Genomic DNA, 20,129 nt, shown 5'->3' with positions numbered 1-20,129 from the left:
ATATATATAAATTGAATTTTGGGAAACTTTAACGGTGCTGCCAACTTTGGAAAACGTCATTCCAATTTACTGCGTTGAGTTGGCATTGTACAGAAATGGACAGACATATTGGTCTAGAAATGTTAATTTATTTTTATTTTTATTTTTTTCCATGTGGGCAGGGGTAACACATCATACTAAATATGTAAGGTCATATCTACATGGGTTTGATTACAGAAACTAATAAAGTATTCTCTAAAAAATGAAAAAAAGAATAAGATAAGACTATAAGAGCAAGAAGCAATTTAAATATGTTCGGGGACCATTTTCATCTCCAGAATTAAGGATTATTTTAATGTTACATCATTGCCTTTTCTCTTTTACTTTCCTTCTAATTTTATTTTAGGGTTCCCTATTTTTAATGTTCATACAGAGATTTCTTTAACTGAAACACCGAACAGTTTCTTTGGTGCGAAAACTATCAAATAGTACACAGGATCCTAATGAGATAATTAATAATGTGAAATAGGAAGTAAAGGGCTAAAGGTGTAGGGAAAGTGGGAAGGGTGAGGGAAAGGTAATAAGGGAGAGGAAAAAATATGAAACTGAAAAAATGGAAATAAAGTGTTTATAAATGGGGAGGGTAGGAGGGGGTAAAGGGAGGGCAGGGATAAGGGGAAAAAATGAGAATCAAGACCTATTATGTAAAGGTACAGAATCTCAATGATGAATGTAACTGTATTGTATACCTAGATTGTACCAATAAACTCAATTAAAACAAAAAAACAAAAAAACAAAGATAGCTGCTCATGTCAAGATACTTAACCAAATATGAAATTTAGTATACAAAAGAAATATCTTGCAAAAAACAGAGAAATAATTTACATTTCAAATAAACCAGAACATTAAGAAAGAGAGAGCTGTCCACTAAATTTCACTTAATTTTCTATGTTTTCTATTTTAATTTAGTAGTATTTGCCATTCATTAATCTCAGGAAGACATACAAAGAATAAATGTGCACTGATTATGTTACTGGTAATAAAATAAATGATCAAGAGAGTACACTAAATTTTTTTGTAAATATAAATTAAACATCATGTGTAGCCAGGTGTGGTGGTGCACACCTGTAACCCCAGCACTCAGGAGGCTAAGGCAGGAGGATTGCTGTGAGTTTGAGACCAGCCTGGACTACACAGTGAGTTCCAGGTCAGTCTCAACTACATAGTGAGACCCTGTCTCAAAAAACAAAACAAAAACAAACAAACAAACAAACAGAAAACATCATGTGGAAATAAACTTTAAAGTGTAATGAGGAAGTATTTGTATAGTAAGAGCTCTATATATGTAATTACAATTGAAATAAGCCTTACTAAATTATGTTACCGGTAAAAAAAATTACCACCAAAAATTATTCCCTAAGAATTTAATGGAATTTGAAAATATTAGTTATAAATAGTAAACATCTAGTATTTTAAAGTTTCAAATGCCATTTTTTCATTTGCTTAGTATATAAAAACTTGCCCATCAAATATACAGCCCCACTTCTGGTACCAGAACGCTTGTACCAAGAAGCACAATGATTCCACTGAACAAGAAGCTAAGACTTCTCCTGATCATTTGGGCTCCTTGTGCCTCTGAACTAAAAAGAGTTACAGTACTGGGAGGGGTGATGGATTCTGACTACCAAGCGGAAATTGGACTATTACTCCACAATGCAGGAAAGGAAGAATATATTTGGAGTGCAGGATATCTCAGGGGCACCTCCTAGTATTGCTATGCTCTGTTATTAAGGTCAATGGGAAACTATGATAACCAAAATCCATGCTAAATGACAAATGGCCCAGCATCTTTAGGAGTGAAGGTATAGGTTACCCCACCAGGTAAAGGATCAAGACCTCCTAAGGTGCTTGCTGAAAGCCCACAGACTACAGAAGGTGCAGTAGAATAATTATAAATACTGCCTATGACCTTGTGACCAGTTACAGATGTCAGGGCTGTAACTATAATTGTTTTCTGCTATATTGTTAATATGCTAGTATACACACACATACACACACACACACACACACACACACCTGTATCAAGCTTTTTTCTTTGTAACATAATAGTGACAGTCTTAATATTGGTTTTTAAGCATTGTTAATCCTCTATTAAAATGTTTAAGTTATAGAGTGTAAGGAGTAAGCATCACCAAAAGAAAAATTGTGCCTTCTTTTCTGAGGATGGATTAGTGAGTGTCCATTGGTATGCAGGATAGCTTTATCATGTTAGGCATAATTATGAACTTGATATTGTATCTGGAGACTAACTATGGTTTAAGGAAATGTATCTGGTTGTCAAGTTGACAAGGGGTGGATAATGATAACTGCGGTGTCAACTTGCATAAGAAACACCTAGCTGATTGGGTTAGCACAGTTCTGGGTATGTCTGAATGATTGATTTACTGAAAAGGGAAGAGTTACCTTGGGTGCAGAAAGCACCCACTAATAGGCTTGTAACCTCAATGGAGTAAAAAGGGAAAGAAGAAATACACTCATTCATTTCTACTTCTCAGGAGGAGTTCCAGTCTTGGCCATTGCCTTTGGACATCCACCTCCAGGGTTCCAGTGTAGATTCTTCAGCCTTCCAGCCCTGCACTCTCATGGCACTATGCAGTAGGCTCCAGGCCTTTGACTTTGACTGGACCTTCTGGCTCTCCGGTGTGCAGTTAGCCCTTTTGTAGGCAGCCATTGTAAATTTACCTTGTAAATCCTTTATATATCATACTGCCTTTTACACAACAACATAAAGAGCAAGAAAGTATACTTTCAAATTTAAAATTAAAGAAATGTTGCTAAAAATAGTTTGTTTTTTATTTGTACCAGGGCTTGAACTCTGGATCTTACACTTGTGAAGCAGGCAGCAGAACCACTGAGCTAAATCCCCGGCCCTAAAAATAGTTTTTTGAAATTATGCTCATAGAGCATTGCCTTATTTGCCTAATTTGAAATCCTTGAAACTCAAAAGTCTACATTAAAATCTCATTAAGAGACAGAGAAAAGGGATGGGGATGGTAAACATGGGGCTCTGAGTTCAATTCCCAGTTCCAAAAAAAAAAAAAAAGAGAGAGAGAGAGAAAAACTGTATAAATATTAACAATCTTCAAAACATACAGCCACTGGATAGAGGATTCGTACTTACAAAGTTATTAAATACAACTAACTGAATAACTAATTCACACACACACAAAAAAGGGTCTTTGCCAAAAGATCTATACAAAGTGTGTCGTGAACTACCTTATTACTGATACAATTCTGGGTACCTAAAAGCAGTATGATTTAAAGAACAAAGCAAGAAAGAAAAAAGAAAAATGACATCTGTGTGGTGAAAGGGATGAGGAGAGGTTGATCGATGGTTACAGTGAGACTGGAGTATGAAGTTTTGTTGTGCTAACGCACAGTAAAGTAACTATAGAAGACAATAATGTACGGTGGTGCCTTGATTCACAAACTTAATTTGTTCCACAATTTTGGAAAAGATGGTCTTGTTTGTGTGTCTGCAAGAAAGATAGCCGGTCATGTTTGTTACCCCATGTAGAGTTTGCAAACAAAACCAAAATTTTGCTAAGTGCTTTTGTTTGCAAACTGAATTGGTCACAAACCATCCGCAAACCGCGGTACCACTATATCATATATTTCAAAAAGCTAGAAAAAAGAAGTGTGACTCTTTTTACCACAAGGAAATGATAAATGTTTGAGAAGACAGGTACATTTAACCTGATTTAAACATTACATGATGTATACCTGTATCAAAATATCACATGGTACCCCATAAATATGTACAATATTTGTATTTTTATATACTAGATAAAAAATTAAAAATATGCATAAATGACCTGGAATTCAGAAATGTTAGTCAAAATAAATTTACCCAGAAGGAATTTCAATACTTACTGAGTAAGTCAAATCCAAATTGATATTTTCTGGAGTTGTAACTTGTTCTCGTTGTCGCACCAGGACTCTCTCTTTTCTTCCTGCATCTTTAGCCTTTTCTAAGGCCTAAAATCAGATTTATACTTTGCAAAGTCTGAGCATTCATCAACTTTTAAACATATGGGAAATATCTACACGAAGCTTGCTGAATTCATTTTCAAATTATGGATTCCCCAGGATGCCCCTTATTAAACTTCCCTCGGGGACAAAAAAAAAAAAAAAACAACAACAAACCCTAGACTATATAATTGAACTGCAGTTCAACATCAGAACTGCCTGTGTGGTTTTTCTGGGAAAGGATGAAGGACAAAATGTAAAGTATATTTGCCCCAAGTCAAGTTTCTCTACCATATACCTTCCAGATCACTTAAAGTTGTACCATATATATCTTCTTTTTTCCCACTTCCTGAATCTTTGAGTATTTTAGCTCAAATCTGTAAGGCAGGAATTTAGATAGATGTGGCGGCGGCGGGGGAGGGGTGGCCTACTGAGATGCTCAAAATACAGCCAGTCAAAGGATACTTGCTGCCCAGCATCACAAAAGATTCTTAGCTTGACTCTTATCCTACTCAGAATACTAGAAAACCTTTTGATAATTTCCAAAGACAGATTCAATAACATACTTTGTGTTTTTAGAAATAGATCTTTAAAAATTAGCGAGTTCTATGAGCAATAAAAGTAGCTTTTATATTGAACACTTCTCTCTAATTGTATACATTAATCTGATAAGTCACATAAATTATATTTATATAGAATGACAATTTTTAAAACTCAGAGCTAGACTCCTAAAAAAGCAAACTATGATTTTGTGGTTTACTTGGGAAAAAATATTTCAGTGTAATGAATGAAGCTTCAGTAAGAAAATAGCAAGTTTGGCATAATGGAGCATGCCTGTAATCCCAGAACTCTGGGAGGCTAAAACAGAAAGATCACAAGTTTGAGCCCAGCCTAGGCCATTTAACAATTTAGGTGAGACACTGTTTCAAAATAAAAAATTATAAAAGAGTTGGGGATACTGATCACTGCAAAGACTCTGGGTTCAATGCCCAATACAGCAAAAAGCAAAGCCAAGCCAAAAAATTAGCACTTAATGTTTGTTATATGTGGCTTGTGGCACCTATAACTTTTTTTTTAAGAGTAGGAAAAATTTATTGAGAGAAAGCTTCTAAGAGAGACAGAAAAAACAGCAGTTATAACTTTTTTTTTGGTTTGTTTTTGTTTTTGTTTTTTTAGGACAGGGTCTCACTATGTAGTTGAGACTGACCTGGAACTCACTATGTAGCCCAGGATGGTCTTGAACTCACAGTGATCCTCCTGCCTCAGCCTCCGAGTGCTGGGATTACAAGCGTGTGCCACTGTAACTTGTGATGGCATACTGGAGTCTAAACCAACAGTCTACTGATGTGTAAAATTAAGTTAACAAATACATTAGAATTTTTCCATATTAGGAAGACTGTCAAAAATTACCAATTATTTTATTAGAACTCATAAAGCAGAGTTAACAATTTCTGGTTCCCAAAATAACTGCTTTAGTCAAAACCTTAAGGCCACTCAATAGCAAAATGGAAGTATTTACCTGTACATGCTGTGCATATATAAAAGCAAAGCTGACATGTGTCTACACAGATCTCATAATCTTAATCTTGAATTCTACTAGTTTTTGCACTTACCAATTTTAAGTCTCCACAACTATTGGCAATACAGCTTTCTTCTACCAATTCATTTATTTTTTTCTCCAATTGCCTAATCTTTTCTTCTGGACTGTTAAAGAAAAGGGCAGGAGTAATATAAATCATTAAACTACTAATAATCTATACAAACACTTAATTTACTTTTAATATTATCTATTGCATGCTCTTAAAAAGTAGGTCACAGGGGCTGGAGATTTAGCTCAGTGGCACCACACCTGCCCCACAAGTGCAGTCTTGAGTTCGATCCTCAGTACCAAAAAAAAGGAAAAAAAGTCAGTCACAGATAAGATATATGTATAAAGGGCATTAAAGAGCAAATGGATTATTTGTTTTAATAGCTATATTACATAATTATTTATAATCATAGTAAAAAAACTAATAATTTTGTAACAACACAAAGTTAAATCCTTTCTCTAATAATTTAATTTATTCCTCATAATAATACTAGATACAAGAGCTTTCATTGTTTCTATTTTACTGAAGAGGAAACTGGGGCTTACAAATTATTTTTCCCAACATTACAAAGATATTAAGTTATTGAGCCAGGATTTAGAACCAACTACGGTACTCTAGGACCCCTGATATTATATCACCACTCCTCACAAGAAGTAATTTTTCTTTCAGATCCTATGACAAATGAAAACTTTACCTTATGGCTTGGAAAACTGAAGCCCTCATAAAAGAGATAAAAATGATTTACTATCAGAAAAACATTTTAACAAGGTAGAAAAGTTTTAAAATTCTGGTTCTATAAAGAGTAAATTATTCCAGGGCTAAGGGTTCATGCTTAGCATGCATGTGGCCCTGGGTTCCATGCCTAGCACTGCAAAGAGCACATTATGCCCAAATCGGTCACATTTTAAAATAATACCACTTTCCTCCAGCAAAAACGACAACACTATGAATATATATCAATACTTAAACAAAATATAGATATCAGTTCTCTTAATTCTCTTCAATGGACTTTTTAATAGTATAGGAATAAATGAAAGAGTATAGTGTGTTCCACAGAATTATACCTTTGGGGGAATCTGGGACTAAGACTAAATTTTACAAGTTTATAAAAGTACATAGAATTTTAACTCAGCAATAAGCATAATAGATAGGGTGGTTTTACAAAAGTTAAAGAATAGACCTGCTTTCTAGTAGTCTGAAAAAATCTAGTAAATGTTTTTTTAAAAAATATACTGTATACCTAAAATGTACCAATAAACACAATAAAAAGAAAAATATACACACACACAATTTGATTGGTACCTATTAATTTTACAAACTATTATTTAATGTGGTATTTTGATATATGCATATATTCTGACCATATGCATCTTCCCTACTGCCCTCCCATATACTTCCCCATTTCCTGTTTCTTATCTAATAATAGTACCCCTTCCAGTTTTACATCATGTTTTTACATTGCATATATTAGGGAAAACATGAAATACTTATCTTTCTGAATCTGGTTTATTTAGCTTAACATGTTGAACTCCAGGTTCCATCCATTTTCCTGTAACATAATTTCATTCTTCTTTACAGATAAATAATACTCTATTGTGTAATTTTCTTTATCCATTCATCTGTTGATGGCTACCTAGCCTAGCCCCATTTCTTGGCTATTATGAATTGTGCCACAATAAATACGGATATGAAGTATCCCTGTAGTAAGCTGACTTTAATTCTTTGGATATATATACCAAGGGATGGGGCATACAGTTCTATTTTTAGCTTTTTGAGGACCCTCCATACTGACTTCCATAGTCACTCTAGTAATTTATATTCCTACCAGCAATGTAAAGAGTTCCTTTTTCCTTTCATCCCCACAGCATTTATTGGTTTTCTTTGTGTGTTCGTTTTTTTGCCATTTATTTTATTTTTAAATATTGACAGTTACTAACAAATTTATGGTGTAGAACACAATGTTTAATAATTTATGATGTAGAACATAGTGTTTTGAAATAAGTGAACACTGTGGAATAGATAAATTAGGCTAAGTAATTTATTACCTTATACATTTTCTTATAATGAGAACACTTACAATTCTACTCTCTTAGAAATTTTCAAGTACACATTGTTCTTAACTAGTCACCGTGTTTTACAATAGGTCTCGTGAACTTATTCATCCTACCTGAAAATTTGTATCCTTTGAACAAAAGCTCAATTTCTACTTAATATAAACTTTATTACTAGAGGAAAAATTAGCTTATTACACAATAAAGTAGATTCATACCACTTTTCCTTAATATATTAAAGTAGTAAACCCCAATTAAGCTTCTCATGCCATGAAACCTATTCCTATCATGTTTTCAAGACAATAATCTTCATTTGGAGGCTTTCTTAGTGGGCAGAGTAATCACGATAGACTTTAGAATATATTTTTAGCATTATTTTCTCTTTTTTCCACATTGTGTGTGTGTGTGTGTGTGTGTGTGTGTGTGTGTATTTCATTAGTACATGTTAGTTATACATATTTGTGAGGTTCATTTTGGGAATTTGGTACATGTGCTTCACTTATCTTGATTATTTTAAATCCCATTACTTCTCTCTTCCTTTCCTCTTCACTTCTCCTTCCCTTTTCCCACCTCCCAAAGTCTACCCTCTAGTTTCCTGGCATCTCTCATTAATTAATTAATTAATTAATTTTTGACATTTGTCATATAAGAGAAAATATATGATATTTAACTTTCTGAGACTGGCTTATTTCACTTAGCATGATATTCTAATATTCCATACATGATTTTGTTCTTCTTGATGGCTGAATATTATTCCATCATGTATATGTGTATGTGTGCATATATATATATATATGTGTGTGTATATATACATATGAATGACATTTTTTTCTATTCATCTGTTGATAGGCATGAAGGTTGTTTCCAGAGCTTGGCTATATTGAACTGTACTGCTATAAACATGAGTATGAATGTTTCACAATAGTATGCTATATTTAATTCTTTTTTTTCTTTTTTTTTTTTGGTACCAGGGATTGAACTCAGGACTTTGTGTTTGCAAAACAGGTAGTGGAACTGATAGAAAGAACCTCTGTAGTCTGAAACCTACAAAATGTTAAAAAATATGGAATAACCATTGCCTTTTTCTCTGCTTTGCTTGTTTAACAAAAACACCTGAGGTTTCACCACTGGTGCTTAAAGGCACATAGCCCCAATTTAAAATTAACAGATGCCTGAGGTGCAAAGCCACATCCCAGTATTAGACCAAATGTTCAAGCTAAATAACAGTCCCTGGGCTATAAAACTTTCTATAAACTATATGGCTATAAAGGTGATAAGATGAAAGGAATGCCACCAGTCCTGCTTTCCTATCTCTGACCCCCACTCTTGTGGGCTGAAATAGCTAAAGATAAACATCCTGAAAGAGACTGCTACATTTGGGTTAAGACTGTGCTGTCTTTTGACCATGATTTGTGATAGAACTGTGAGAACTAGAATGTCTTATTGACTAAAATGAGGTCATGATTGTAGAACTCTTATAAAAGGCAGATTGTCACCCAGTCCAGGGTCGGTCATTTTGGCACAGGTCATGGTCTGGCCAACCCTTTGTTAACAAAGTAAACATTTTAAAAATTTTACCTACTTCTTGTGTCTCTATGTGTGTCATTTACCAGTTCCTTCCACAACAGAACCACTGAGGTAAATCCCTGGCCCCTGTTATCTTTAATTCTTGTGGAAATGTATCCAGAAGTATAGCTGGATCAAATGGTTATTTCTGTTATTAGATTTTTGAGCAAGCTCTATACTGATTTCTATAGTGGCTATCCTAGTTTACCTCCTTACCAACAATGTAAGAGAGTTCTTTTTTTTACCACAGACTCACTAGCATTTACTCTCTTTTGTATTCTTGATCATTTTACATTCTTGACCATTCTCACCCTAGTCAAAATTCTCATCATTCTCATCATTTTGACTAGGGTATTATGGAATCTCAGGGGAGTTTTCATTTATATTGCCCTAATGATTAAAGATATTAAACATTTTTTCATGTATTTATTGACCACTTGTATTTCTTTTGAGAAGTGCTTGTTTAATTGATTTGCCCACTTATTGACTAAGCTATTTGATTCTTTGAGCTCTTTGTATATTCTAGATATTAATCCTCTAGCTAAAGAATAGCTGGCAAAGATTTTCTCCTATTTTGCAGGTTGTCTCTTCAATCTGTTGGTTACTCTCCTTATTGGGCAGAAATTTTTTACTTTGATTTAGTCCCATTTGTTGATTCTTGCTATTGTTTTCTGTGCTGTTAGAGTTCTATTCTGGAAGTCTTTGCTTGTGCCTATGGTTTCAAGTGTTTCTTCTATGTTTTCTTCTAGCGGTTTCAAATATCTTGATTCCATACCAATTTAATTGATTTTAATTTGATTTTTGTACAGAGTAAGAGAGAGGTATCTAGTTCCTCTTTTCTATATACAGACATACAATTTTCCCAGAGCTATTTGTTAGAGGCTGTCTTTTCACCAATGTTTATTTTTGTCTCCTTTGTCAAGCATCAGGTAGCTGTAGCTGTCTGGGTTCTTATGTGTGTTTGTGTCCTCTATTCTATTCTACTGTGAATATGTCTATTTTTGTGCCAGTACCATGATGTTTTTGTTACTATGGCTTTGTAGTATAATTTGAAATCAGGTATTGTGACGCCTGCAGCCTTGCTCTTTTTGCTTAAGACTACTTTGGCTATTCTGGGTCTTTTGTGTTTCCATATTATAGGATTTTTATAGGTTAATTCCTAGGTATATTTTAAGCTATGGTAAATGCATTTTTTATATCTTTCCCAGCTAGTTAATTATAGGTATGCAAAAATTAGTGAATGTTGATTTTTGTATCCTACAATAAATTTATCTTTACTTGTAGCTTAGATTATCATTAAACTAAAAATATTAATATAAAATTTCAAAGTTAAAAATTTGTAAGAGATCCTTATTAAGACATTTAAAGTAACTATCCTTTCCATAACAAGTACCCAGAAAATGACATCTGTGTGTGCATATTGCCAGATATCTTAAAAAGAGCTTGCCTTCCCCACCCTTATTTCTTGCATATAGAAGTCAAACCAATCTCTGGCATCTGTGATCAGTAAATGTGACATGTCAACTTGAAAAAGAACTGCCTAGCTAATTAGTAGAGCTCTGAATGTGTCAGTAGATGATTGACATGTAGGTGGCAAACTGAACTTGTGGGTGGCACCAACCAACAGGCTTGTAGCCTGGACAGCATAAAAGGGAAAAGAAGAAGTCTTGACCCCTTTCTTCTAAGGAGCTCTGTTGCTCACCATTGCCTTTGGATGCTGGTCTCTAGTTCTTTCAAGCTTCCAGCTCAGTCTCTTCAGCCTTCTAATATAGACTGTTTGCTTTTCCAAGGCAGGCTAACACTAGTTACTTGGCAAGGAGTTTCCAGGCCTTGGACCTTAGGCTATTACTGGATCCTCTGGATCTCCTGCATGCAGAGGGACATTTTAGATTTTTCTACCTCTAATTCTACAGAAGGCTCCTACAACTCTTACTCTTCAGATCCTATAAGCATGTATGTTATTGGCACATGTATTATATTATTTTCTTCTAAAACAAAAGATGTTAATGCAGATTTGTTTTTTTTTCTCTCTAAACTATAACCTCAGTATTCAGGTTTAATTGCAGTGTTGGCACTTTGCAACAAATACATGAGTTTTGGGTTGCAGTTTGGTACTGTCTCTAAAAGGTTCGTCATCTCTGCTATAAGCTGACTTCATAAATCCCTTATGTAATCATATATATTTTATGTTGATTCTGTCCACTAGTGAACCCCAACTAATACAGCACTTCCTTCCCTTTCTCAGGAGTTGGGTCAACCCTAGGAGGTGATATATTTCTTGACAATGAGAAGTGAAAGCACACTTGATTGGGGTAGAACCAGCTTCTGAAAAGGTTTTCTTTCATTTTTACAAGGGAATGAAACTGGGACTTGCTGCAGTCAGACTTTCTCAATTAGAAATTGGGAGCTGGGTCCTCATCACTCTCTTGGCATTAGGGTGACAGGCAGACTCTTAGGAAAGCCAACAGAATCAAACAGAGTCAAACCATGGATAGTAGTGAGCAGATAAAATTAATCATCCCTAGAACTATTCTTGCTCAAGAGCTGTTGTGTAAGATGTTTTTATTAATTATATGTGTGTTTTCTTCTGTTTTTAGCAGCTGAAAAGATATTAAATGGCCCGATATTTAAATAAAAGAATATACTTTTACTAGCAAACATGCTGTAATTAAGAAGAATACAAAATAATCTGATTTTCTATAGAGTTTCCATGTTAACCAAAAGACAAAATTATGTAATTTATGTAATAGTCCCAAATACTGGGTTGAAGAATTATACTTTAAAAATTTGTGTTATATAGAAGTAAACCAGTGTAATGGTTAAAAGCAAGAGCCCTGGAATAAGACTAATTGTGTCTGAATCTCAGTCCTTCCCTCTATTAGGCTTGGCCAAGTCAAGATCTGTCTGCTTCTCTTCCTTCTCCATGAACTGGTGACAGCAACAGTTCTATCTTTGTTGATTTAGAACACAGCCTGAACACAGGTCTCAGTACATGTTAGCTGTGATTATTATTTATAAGATATATGTCAAGATACTTAGATGCCAGTAAATTGTAGAGCTGTATGAATAGTTACTGTAGTTACTAGCTTTCAAAGCACAAAACTAAGTTAATTTATAAAAAATTAAATTGATCAGGCTGAGGATACAGTCCAATGTTAGAGCATTATATCCTTTTAGCAAGCACAAGGCACTGGGTTTGATCCCCAGCAACGTACATATCCACATCAATTAAACTGCTCAATAGTAATATGACAAACTAACTTGCTATTGCTAAGAGTGGTCTTGATAATTTTCTTTGAGAATGTCCTTTTAAAATAATCAGAAGATTTAGCAATCCCACTTGGTCTTCAAGAGAATCACCATTATTGGCACCCATAAAAACTGGATGTCTTCAAGTCAAATAATGTCCCAATAAAATTGCACAGACCACACAAGACTTGATTCTTAGACTTGATTCCTTTGCTAGTTCCAAGAATGAGATATGATGTTCTGATTACTTACCTACTGAAACAATTTTTTAAAATTATATATTTGGAAAATAGAAATACTTAAAACTAAGTTTTAAACTAAAATAGAAGCTTTTAAAATTATGCACTTGGAAAAGAAAAAATATGCAGCAACAACCAAACAACAGCAAAAGGACTTACATACCTATTTTCATTTTTGGTTTCCAAAGGAGGGGCAGGGCCCCTTGATTGACCAAGGGGGTCAAATGCAGAACCTGAGACACAACACAAGAGTTCATGTTTAATTTGCATCCCAGAATAAGTGAAGAAAATATGAAAACATGAAATCCCATACAAGGAACTTACCTACTTATTAAATGGCTTAATTACCTATTTATAAAATAGATGTAACATTTATTATGGCTACATAAATACTTCATGTATCAAGAAACTGGTAACATTTTTAACACACTTTCATGAAATTATGTAAATAAAACTTGTGGGTTAACACGTAAAAGCAAAAATCAGATAACAATTCTTTTCTCTCTTGCAGTGATCTATATTAACTCTAAAATCATCAATCATGTAACTGTAACTTGGCATTAGCTTTCTAATTTTCCTATTGCTAAAATAAACATTTTTTCATAATTGTATGTTTTTATTACATTTAACTTTGTATATTTATACTGTTTTTAACTTTCATTTTTAAGTATAACTTACATAAAATAAAAGGTATATATTTTCAAACTAGGCGTGGTGCCACATGCCTATAATCCCAGCACCTGGAAGGCTGAGGCAGGAGTATTTCTGTGAGTTTGAGGCCAGCCTGGGCTACACAGTGAGCTCAAGGATAGTCTGAACTATAGAGCAAGATACTATCTCAAAAAAAAATATATGTACAGTTCAATACGACTTGACAATTTATATAGTGGTGTAATCACCATCACTGTGGAACAATTTTCATCATCTTTTTCCTTTTTCAATAGTACCTAAAATAATGCTCAATTATAATCAATGGCATTTTAAATTTTATTTAAAATAGTAATGACTTTTATATATACAGAAACAGTATAGATTTAAGAGATCTGAAGAAAAAAATTAGTAGAAATAGCATAACAAACCTCTCAAAGCTGCTTTGGTAAACCCAGCTGCTCTCACTGCTGTCATGGGTCTAGAAATTCCATCCTTCAAAGAAAAGGAATTATTTTAAAATATTCTTAAATGAGATTGACCACTGCACATGATATATATCTTAATACAGCCCTAATAATTTAATACTTATTTTTAAATTACTGTCCATTTATTCCTTACTTCTGCCTCCTTATGTATCAATCCTATCTGTATTTTCTCTTTCTGCTATAAAATTTAATTCCTTGATCCAACTGGACTGGTCTCAGTTTTTTTAAAAAAACATGGATTAGCTTATTAGTTAGCTGCTCTCCTTTTAGCTATTCAATATGCCCATGAGAGAAATTACAGAAAATGCTGTAACTGACATCATGGGAAGAAAAGCAGGTTCTGATACAACATAAGCAATTCTCTGTCCACTCCCCATGGGATTTATCTTGAGTCCTGAGTAAATCCAAGGAGAGTGTGCCTCCAAATATTTAGAACAGCCCAAATGGTAGCCTACAAATTAAAGAATCATAAGCACTATAAAAGTAATGCTTTATTTAACATTTTAAAATATAAAGTGGAAAACTTTGATAATAAATTCTAAGTCATAAGAAAGGCACAAAATCAACATGTGACAAAGGTACCTGAAGAGCTCCTGTCATCAGTCTTCCCATTGATGACATCAAGGATGTCTTAGACTAGTAAACAGAAAAGTAAGTCAAAAAGATCCCTAAAAGATAATCACCTCTAATTTTACAAATATTTTCTTCATAATTGCTTTCTTCATTCTATCATTGAGTAAACTGAAATGTATTTTTCCCATTTATCACCTAAGGACATGGGATCAAATTCTAAAATACAAGTAGGCAAACTACAATCTGTAGCCTTTAAATGAAGGTCTACTGGAGTCCACTTCCACACTGTCTGGTTGCTCTTACATTACAAATGCAGAGATGGACGGATAGCTGCCACAAAGACCATCTGACCTACACTGCCTAAGATACTGGCCCTTCACAGCAAAATACTGCTATTTCTTATTCTGACACAGCATCAAAAATCAAATTTATGAGTAACCAATACTTGGGCCAATTAATAAAAGTATGAATTCTATAATGCACTTGGTTATGTATGCAGAAGGTTGTTGGCTTTGTTCATACAAAGGCCACTATGGAAGCAAGTTCTTGGGGCTCTGGGTTCTGAAACAATTTCTGACCCTTTTGAAAATTTTATCATAAAGAGTAGGAAATGCTGTTCTATCTCATTCTTTCACTTTTCTTCCATTCTCTTCTTATTTTATATAAGCAGACCATTCAAATTGCAGGAAATTTGTACAAGATTTTAAGGCTTACCATTTTTATAGTGTTTTAGAGTTACCTCTCCTCCAAAGGTCCTAAGACAAGACCTAAATATATGCCCCTGGAATATTTTTCTTAAATTTTATTTCTTCACCTATTAAATGTTTTTTTATAATTATAAATGCTATTACATGTATATAACATATAACTTCACATAAAATATATGAATGGAAAACACATAAGACTTGGTTATATTATGCAGAAACACAAGTCATTCAACAAACATAAAGTTTACAAATGGCAAAGGTAATGGAATATTTCTGATGTACTCGCATATGTTCAAAGATGTTAATCAAGTGACTTTTTGATGTTCACAACTATCCAAAATGGGAAATATACCTGGGTCATAAACTGAAAAACAGCCAAAACCATTAAGAACTGCCCAACATGAGCTTATATATAAGAAAATGCACCTTAATATTTTTCAGCTTACAAAAACCTACCCCATATCCAGTAGCTATAGGTCTAGTAACTGCCGTGCTTGGTATTTTAGCAGTTACCTTGGGGAAGAAAAAGAACATAGTTAACAGAATTCAGATTAAGCTATATAATAAAAGTTGGAAAAGAAATGAAAAATATAGTCATTTAATATTTAGAATGAGTTATTCTAAACTATCTTCAATATTAAGGAGTTTCGCTATCTGAAATATTGAGAAGACTCAATTTCAATTCATTTTAAAGGAGACAGGAGACTGCAGGCTAGCCTCAGCTGTTAGTAAGAATGACTTGTTTTATGCCTGTATCTAGCACTTGTGACACACTTAAATACATACGTAGTACTGCCAGCCATCAGCCCAAACAACAGGCATAGGATTTAGAGTCTAGAAGCCTAGGTTTGAATCTCATTCCCTTTAACTAAATTACAGATGAAATAAAATAGAACCATGTGAAAGGGAAAGTATCCTAAACATGTTAGTTGTCGGACCTAATGTTTGAAATATTTGACTAAATATATCATTCATGGATGAATTCTATTTTGGGTAGAATTTTAAAAACTTAACTACAAAAAGCTTGGGGATAAACTTGTTTTAAAAAAAACAGTTTTAATGCACTGAAGAACCATCAAATAAAGAATTATAAGTTCTCAAAATAAGGAAGACAGGGGACAGATAGAGGGGAGTTTGCAAATGCAAGCTGTTTTTCTCCTTCAAGCATCTGTTCATTCCCAAGGTATAGCTGAGAAAGCTGGTCATGGCTTCTGACAGACTCCCAGTCTGAAAGGATGGACACAAGACCTGAGGGTCTACCAGGAGGCAGCCCTGGGAATCCTCTAGACTTTAGCTTGTGACTTCAAAAGGCTATACCCTAAGACTGAAAGATAAAAAGAAGTATACCATCCTGCATAAGTGTTGAAGGACACTTTAGAATTTAGAATCGTACTGGATTTAAGGTGATCAGAGAGTCCTAGTGCTACTAGGGCCATAAGTAAAAGCAAATCCTTCCTAGTAGAAGATAAGATCATTGAATGGTATGCTAGCCAACAGAACTTTCGGTACAAAAACACTGTCTTTTCTGACAAAAGAACCAATGGTCATAGACAGAGTTATTTGGGCATTTGAAATGGGGCAGTACAACAAGGACTTGAATTTTAAATTTTAATAATATTAAATGTAAATAGTTACATGTGACAGTTGGCTATAACAGTGGACAGCACAGACATCGAACAATAAATTGTCTCTATACAATCTTTCATTTACAATGGCTGGCATTCAATTAAAAATAACCAGACAAGGGCTGGGGATATGGGTCCTTGGTAGAGCAGGAACACACCCTAGGTTGGATCCCCAGCACCTCACAACAAAGCAACAATAACCAAAAAACCACAAGGCATAGAGGAGGCAAGGAACCCTAACCAAAAAAATTAAGAGAAACAAACAAATGGAAAGAAATCCGGAAGTGGATACAGACAGACATAGACTTTAACATAATCATGCTTCAGTGAGTTAAAAGACAAAGTCAACAATTTTAGCAAAGAATTGCAAATAACAGAAAAGGAATAAATGGAAATTGTAGAACTCAAAATAATGTAAAATTGTGGCACTGTCCATGAAGAATAAAACTACTAGTTTATACTAAAGTTTATGTTAGTTTATGAGTTAAAAATGAGTGTTATAATCTGTAGGGCAACACCAAGAGGATAGTATTTAAAGAATGCAAATCACCAAAATAACAAAAGAGGAAAATGGATGACAAAAGCAAACAAGGCAAAAATAGAAACAATTATGAAACTTAAAGGAAGCAAGAAAAAACAGAAACCAAACAGTACGATAATAAATTTTAAGTTAAATATAAATAGGATGTTTCACTAAATGAGTAACATGGCCAGACTGTACTTAAAAAGAAGAATTCAATTATCTGATGTTAAGAAGAGATATTTTAAATATATGACTTTGGAAAAGTGGGAAGTAAAAATAATGGGAAAACATAACGGAAATAGACAAAAGAAAGTTTATAAAACTACATCAATATATTAATAATTTACAAAATAGACAAAAAGCATTTAGAATAGGTATTTCATAACAATAAAGATGTTATAGTTCAATTTACCATGAAGATAAAATAATTCTAAATATATAAAGCAACAGACTAAAAAGAGAAATAGTTGTCCTTAACAATAATGCAAGATTTAAATACTTTCTCACTAATGGCAGAACCAGTAGACAAAAGAAATCAGTAAAAATATAGAACATCTGAACAAAATCATTATACATGACTTAATTATAAACTGTAACAACATATACCATATCAACTTCAGATTGTAAAATGCACTTGGAATAGTAACAAATTCTATAAAGACTTGAAATCATAGAGATTTGTTCTCTAAGAATAACACTGGAAATCAGTAACATACAGATAATCAGAACTTTTAACATCTGGAAATTAAGAAATAAAGTTCTAAATAATATATGGGTCAAAGAAGGAATCACCATGCAAAAATTAGCAAATATTTTGAATGGAATAATAACAAAAAATATCATTTGAGGGAAAATATGTATCTGCTAACTTTGTAGGCAAACAAATTGTAATTTGTCCCAATTACAGATATGAATGCATAAAGTTGCTTGGTGAACCCTAATCACTGGTTCTTTGCCTTATCATCAGAAAGAACTTTAACTTTATATATTTATATTGCAAGGCTTATACCCTATATTTGAGAAGGTTAGCTCTAGGACTCAGAAAAGGCTACGATGGAAGGAAAAGCAGCTTCTTCCATGAGCACAAACTGAAGGGAAGAGACTTTTTAAAAAACTATCATCTAATGACTGGATCTGGGACTTCTTTTCTTCGATGGCAGCACACAGCACTGAGCGGTTCCTCTAGTGTCTTTTCCTTTTGTCACCTTTCATCCTCCCTGCAATGCCTTCCCTCCTGTACCTAAACATCTCAAGATACTTTAATATTCAAGCCTAAGTTTATTTTCTAAACAGCTGCTTCTGATTGTCCCAACTCATGGCAATTAATCTCTTTTGTGACCCCATAGCAATTTATACTGTACTCTTTTTTTTTTTTTACAACTTATTATGCTTTGTAATGTCTGTTTGGGTCTATTTTATTTTCCTTTGGAGGATCTTAAGCCCCTTAGGAGCTAGTTAGAATTTTACCTCACGTGAGCCTAGTACCTTTCATCTAAAAATGTATGAAACTTTTTCTCACTTAATATGTAAGGTGTGATGAAAATGCCATTCAACAGTGGATCAAGAGACCTACACTTTATATCAGTTACAGACTGCTATGAGGCCTTGTCTTCAGGCTTCAGCTTCCTCACCTATGAAACAAAGATCTCTGAAGTCACGTCTAAATATTGTTGAAGGACCAGCAAGGCAAAAATCAGCACCTGCTGTCTAATACCTGAAATCATTAAACTAAAGACAAAGTTCACTAATTTATTAATTCATTCAGTGAAAGCTTAAGGAGCACATATAGTAAATGTGAAAAAGACCAATGTGTGATATAATGTCTTCAAAAAGCTCTTGGTCACACCCCCAGCCTAGTGGAAAAACTCATCTAAAGCTTTTCTTTCTATTATGAAGGTGACATGAAAACTAAAATACCAGCTGTGGGATGTGTAGTCAAGAATTAAACCAGGGCAGGGGATTTAGCTCGTGGTTCAGCCACTTGCCTCGCAAGTGCAAGGTCCCGAGTTTAAACCCTGCCTGGACAACTTAGTGATACCCTGTCTTAAAATTAAAAGAAAAAAGCTAGGGGGGATGCAGATCAGTGCAAAGGCCCTGAGTTCCATCCCAGTGATGGAAAGAGAAAGAAAGAGGGAGATGGAGAGAGAGAGACAGACCGGAGTGCAGGAAGACAGAGACAGAGACAGACAGAGAAAGAGACAACGTTAACTTTATGGGTCTGCCCTTTTCCCTTCATTCATAGGAGGTAACCTCTAGAGCCCTAGAAGGGACTGCTTGAGTATCTGTTTGCTGGGGGGCTTTGATCACTAATACTGTCCTGAACCTCTGAGGGAAGACTGAAGGGCATTGAACCCCATCAAAAACTTTGGATATCAAAGTCTTTAGTGGATTTCCTTGGTTGGCAATACTCTGAGTGCTGTCACACACAGTAGCTTTCATCTCTGGCTCCATAGAGTGAACAACCAAAAAGCTCAATGTGTGGACCACTACCAAACTCTGACCATATGTCTCCTCCACTGGCAGATTTTTAACCCTTATCCTGTTCCCTTGTGATAAACTTGGAGTACAGTAGCTTTCAATGAGTTCTGCGAATCCTTAGTGAGTTCTCTAGAGAATTATTAAACCTGAGGGAAGGGCCAGGGATTTAGCTCAGTGGTTCTGCTACCTGCTTTGCAAGCACAATGATCCAAATACTAGCCCCCCCCACAAAAAAAACCCAAAAAACAAAAACTTGAAACAAAAAGGTAAAATTTCTTAGGGCCCAGGATTTAGCTCAGTGGTACTGCACCTGTCTTGCAAGCACAAGGTCCCAAGTTCGATCCCTGATATCACCAAAAAAAAAAAAAAAAAAAAAAAAAAAACC

At 34.3% G+C, this 20,129-nt stretch overlaps 1 protein-coding gene across 8 annotated transcripts in view; it reads right to left on the bottom strand.

The window, feature by feature from the left end:
• Positions 1-20,129, bottom strand: part of Ift88 (intraflagellar transport 88) — a 141,551-nt gene that overhangs the window by 92,331 nt on the left and 29,091 nt on the right. For 6 of the 8 annotated variants that reach the window (XM_010633791.2, XM_010633795.2, XM_033759938.1 and 3 more), the window contains exons 4-9: positions 15,575-15,631; positions 14,421-14,474; positions 13,782-13,845; positions 12,866-12,935; positions 5,622-5,712; positions 3,913-4,017 (exon numbers count right to left, since the gene is read on the bottom strand). In XM_010633791.2, the coding sequence (XP_010632093.1) occupies positions 3,913-4,017; positions 5,622-5,712; positions 12,866-12,935; positions 13,782-13,845; positions 14,421-14,474; positions 15,575-15,631 (441 nt within the window). The remainder of the gene's footprint in view (positions 1-3,912; positions 4,018-5,621; positions 5,713-12,865; positions 12,936-13,781; positions 13,846-14,420; positions 14,475-15,574; positions 15,632-20,129) is intronic. The other 2 variants (XM_010633792.2, XM_010633794.3) reach the window with 2 other exon arrangements.

Source organism: Fukomys damarensis, unplaced genomic scaffold (genome assembly GCF_012274545.1).
Source record: "Fukomys damarensis isolate Sample0158 unplaced genomic scaffold, DMR_v1.0_HiC HiC_scaffold_38, whole genome shotgun sequence".
In the NCBI taxonomy this organism is placed as follows: domain Eukaryota; kingdom Metazoa; phylum Chordata; class Mammalia; order Rodentia; family Bathyergidae; genus Fukomys; species Fukomys damarensis.
This window is presented reverse-complemented; position numbering and strand designations above follow the sequence as displayed.